The sequence below is a fragment of the Arachis ipaensis genome, chromosome B03 (assembly GCF_000816755.2).
Source record: "Arachis ipaensis cultivar K30076 chromosome B03, Araip1.1, whole genome shotgun sequence".
Classification (NCBI taxonomy): domain Eukaryota; kingdom Viridiplantae; phylum Streptophyta; class Magnoliopsida; order Fabales; family Fabaceae; genus Arachis; species Arachis ipaensis.
In genome coordinates this window covers 3,039,089-3,043,497 of record NC_029787.2, presented here as the reverse complement: position 1 = coordinate 3,043,497, position 4,409 = coordinate 3,039,089, and the positions used below count along the sequence as shown (strand labels likewise).

General features: G+C 36.7%; 1 protein-coding gene across 1 annotated transcript; it reads left to right on the top strand.

Moving 5' to 3' along the window:
• Positions 643-3,722, top strand: LOC107629245 (ruBisCO large subunit-binding protein subunit alpha). Its single transcript, XM_016331991.2, has 8 exons — positions 643-800; positions 889-1,063; positions 1,231-1,352; positions 1,467-1,674; positions 1,767-1,912; positions 2,024-2,330; positions 2,601-3,052; positions 3,291-3,722. Exons 1-8 carry the CDS (start codon positions 744-746, stop codon positions 3,576-3,578), a joined length of 1,755 nt encoding a protein of 584 aa, XP_016187477.1. The 5' UTR covers positions 643-743; the 3' UTR covers positions 3,579-3,722.

Genomic DNA, 4,409 nt, shown 5'->3' with positions numbered 1-4,409 from the left:
TTAGAAACTACATAATCAAGTTAACTCTTTTTTTCTTTTCCTGTTAACTAAATCTTGGACCCTATCAAATGGTAGAAGCAAATAGAAACTCAATTTAATATAGATCAGAATAGGTTTACCAATAAAACCTTGCCTCATTGCACTTTTATCAATATGGAAATGAAGCTATGCAGATCAAGTAGAGTGATTCCATAGTAGATATTCACAAAAAAATATTATATTAGTATAAATAAATTTAATTATTCGTTTAGTACAGGATTAATTACTATTATATATAGTAATTTAATAATTAATGTTTAGATATGATAATCGTATTTTTTAAAATTTAATTTTAATATACTATCAGTGTAAAACAATTTTACACGTATATTTAATTACGTAACACCACATCATTAAAAATAACTATTACTTTTATTAATTGCGTGAATAATCATAAAAAAAATAAATATAATTGAATAATTATATAAAATATTTTACATTTTTAATCCATTAAAATTAAACTAATTTTTATTGGTATAATATGATGGATCCAAAAGTAAAAGGGTTGTTAATCCGAAATCCGACCCGGATGAGAAAAAGGGCCTTCGAGAAATCTGGAGAGAGAGAGGAATGTTCTGGAAACTGAGATTTGGTATCCATAAAGCAGCAGGCCCAAACCCTAACTTTTGTGTTCACTTTCCAGTTTCAGACACTCTTCTTATCCATTCCTCACCCAACACACACACACCAAGTCGTTAGCATCAATGGCCTCCGCAAACGCTCTCTCCTCCGCCTCCCTCCTTCGCTCTTCTAACCGCCAGGTACCATAACATCTAACTAACTAACTAACTAGTACAACAACTCTTAACTACCTCCTCACACTTTCCAATGTGAATATTTCTTTTTCAGAGTTTAAGCAGCAACAGGAGGCTGAACCACCAAAACAATGGCAGAGTCAATTACCGTCGCTTCTCCGTCAGAGCCTCCGCCAAGGAGATTGCCTTCGACCAGAGCTCACGCGCCGCCATTCAAGCCGGTATCGATAAGCTCGCCGACGCCGTTGGTCTCACCCTCGGTCCCAGGGGTACGTACAATCCTGCTTAATTTTATTTCATTTCTCGTTCGTTTTTGCATTTTAGATTTGAATCGTGTAATTTCAAGCTCCTCTTGGAGGGACTGGTTTGATTTATAAGAATTTACAATGATGCTGAGATTTCGGAACTGTATTTGCCTATTTGGTTATTTTTGAAGGGAGGAATGTTGTGTTGGATGAGTTTGGAAACCCTAGAGTTGTTAACGATGGTGTCACCATTGCTCGCGCTATTGAGCTCCCTGATGCCATGGAGAACGCCGGAGCTGCTCTCATTAGGGAGGTATGCGAGGGATGGTTTCAATTTTTTCAATTGTAAAAATCTGATAATGGTTTGGTTATTTTGGTGTTAATGACGATGATGATTATTGATGTGTGGCGAAATTGTGTGGACAAGGTTGCTAGCAAGACTAATGACTCAGCTGGCGATGGGACAACGACTGCTTCGGTTCTTGCTAGGGAGATAATTAAGCTTGGACTGCTCAGTGTGACCTCTGGTGCTAACCCTGTGTCTCTCAAGAGAGGAATTGATAAAACTGTTCAGGGTTTGATTGAGGAGCTTGAGAAGAAGTCCAGGGCTGTCAAAGGAGGAGATGACATCAAAGGTGTTATATGCTATACCATTTCTCTAGGAATGTTTGTTTTACCTTGAGGTTTGGTAGACTAATGATGGTTTATTGGTCTGGTAATGGAACAGCCGTTGCTTCTATCTCCGCGGGAAATGATGAGTTGATTGGGCAAATGATTGCTGAGGCAATTGACAAGGTTGGACCAGATGGCGTGCTATCCATTGAATCTTCATCCTCATTTGAGACTACTGTTGAAGTTGAAGAAGGAATGGAGGTATAACTTTTCTGCTGTGGCAAACGGGTCGCTTCTTTTCCACTCTGTAGGGAATCGTGATGAGTTTATATTCACTTTGTAATTCTTATTATTTTGTATTATGTGATACAGATTGACAGAGGGTATATCTCCCCTCAATTTGTTACAAACCCTGAGAAGTCGATTGTTGAATTCGAGAATGCGAGAGTCTTGATTACAGATCAGAAGATATCGGCAATTAAGGATATAATTCCACTGTTGGAGAAAACAACTCAATTGAGAGCTCCCTTGCTTATCATCGCCGAGGATGTCACTGGGGAGGCTTTGGCTACCCTTGTTGTGAATAAGCTGCGGGGCATTCTTAACGTTGCTGCCATCAAAGCTCCCGGTTTTGGTGAGCGCAGGAAGGCCCTACTTCAAGACATTGCTATATTGACAGGTAGGTGAAATTCTCTTCTGTACTTGATTGGATACATAGCACATCAACATTTGTAATGGATTTGAAATGAAATCAAATGACCAATCTCAGTTGAAAATAGGTTAATATTGTTAAAAATTAGTCTGGTGTATGGTGTATTTGAGTGCAAGGTGTATTGATTTGTCAAGTTAATCACTGAGTTCTGTTAAATTGTTAAGTATATATGATCATGAGATGGGAATTATGACAACCATGTGGCTGACAAGTTGATTTTGTGCCTTCAATTACCAGGTGCTGAGTTCCAAGCCTCTGATCTGGGATTACTTGTTGAGAACACCTCAGTTGAGCAGCTTGGTATCGCTCGCAAAGTAACCATCTCCAAGGATTCTACAACTATGATTGCTGATGCTGCATCAAAAGATGAGTTGCAAGCTAGGGTTGCACAACTAAAGAAGGAGCTGTCAGAGACAGATTCAGTTTATGATACAGAGAAATTATCAGAGAGAATCGCCAAGTTGTCTGGTGGAGTTGCAGTCATCAAGGTCGGTGCTGCCACAGAGACTGAACTTGAGGACCGTAAGCTCCGTATTGAGGATGCCAAGAATGCAACCTTTGCTGCCATTGAGGAAGGTATTGTTCCTGGTGGAGGCACCGCATTGGTTCACCTTTCTGACTTTGTACCAGCAATCAAGGACAAGCTTGAAGATGCTGATGAAAGATTAGGAGCTGACATTGTTCAGAAGGTGAGAATGCTGACAAGCTACATACATAAAGCTATAATCTTCTTTGTACTGCATAATGCACATGTTCCATTATTATGATAACACACCAAGTCCAACTATAAAACAGATATAGAAACCTCCTACATAAATTCCTTGTCTATTTCAGATTACAATACACTTTAACAATAAACAATATAACCCTGAGTTTTCTCCAAGTTACAAGTTGATCTGATAACTGTGGAAAATTTTAATATTGTAGGCATTGGTATCACCTGCATCATTGATTGCTCAAAATGCTGGTATAGAAGGTGAAGTAGTGGTGGAGAAGATAAAGAACAGTGAATGGGAGGTTGGTTACAATGCCATGACAGACAAATATGAGAATTTGGTGGAGGCTGGAGTCATTGACCCTGCAAAGGTGACAAGGTGTGCTTTGCAGAATGCTGCTTCAGTTGCTGGAATGGTTTTGACCACACAGGCCATTGTTGTTGAGAAGGCTAAGCCCAAGGCACCTGTTGCTGCTCCTCCTCAAGGCCTCACTGTTTGATTTCTCTATTACTCTTTCAAGGTATTGTCATTACAATGTTACGGCAAAGAACAGTTTTGTGTAGAAAATGGTAAGAGCCCAAGTTTATGAACGAATGTTGAATTGAAAACAAAAGAATCGTAGTTGTAAGCATTATTGTTAGATCATGTTTGGATTGGCGGATAAGAGGTAGTGTTGATTGAGTTCTAAATATGTTTCACGAGTGAAATAAGAGTTATTTTCCTCCGTTAACGTCCAAGAATTAGATCTACTTCACCATACATCGTGCTAATTTTTAACATTCATGCATGTATGAATATTTTTCGAAAATATTGTGAACTTCATGATTGAGGCTATTCACATTGTAAAGTATAGTTCGGTTCAACATTATTGGTAATGTTAAATGTTAAATTGAGACATTCGCTCAGAAGTTTGTGACTCAGAACCATACTTTGAAGTGCCAAAGATCTTGATTTTTAGTTACCCTAAAAAAAAATCTAATACGCGTTAATCCAAAATTAAAAAAAAAAAGAAGTCCTATACGCGGTGGAATGATATCATCATCATATTATAACTATATATGCACGTATTACTACTTTAAATTGGTTTTTGAAAGTTTTTTAATTAAATTTATTTTTAAAAATTTTAAATTGGTCAAATTAATTTTTCTGTTATTTTTTTTTCATAGTCAAAGTTTATTTATATGGTATGTTAAATGATATTATAATATATACTTAAAAATTTTAATTGATTGTTAATATGATATTTATGAAATGAAATTAAATTAATTTTAAATTGAAGTATTTTAATGTTTTAAAATTCTTTTAATTTAAAATTTTAATTTGATTTAAT

Coding starts and splice junctions, on each gene's coding strand:
- LOC107629245 (XM_016331991.2), top strand. CDS start 744: ATGGCCTCCGCAAACGCTCTCTCCTCCGCCTCCCTCCTTCGCTCTTCT. Junction 1,913..2,023: donor AAGTTGAAGAAGGAATGGAG/GTATAACTTTTC, acceptor TATGTGATACAG/ATTGACAGAGGGTATATCTC. Junction 3,053..3,290: donor GAGCTGACATTGTTCAGAAG/GTGAGAATGCTG, acceptor TTAATATTGTAG/GCATTGGTATCACCTGCATC.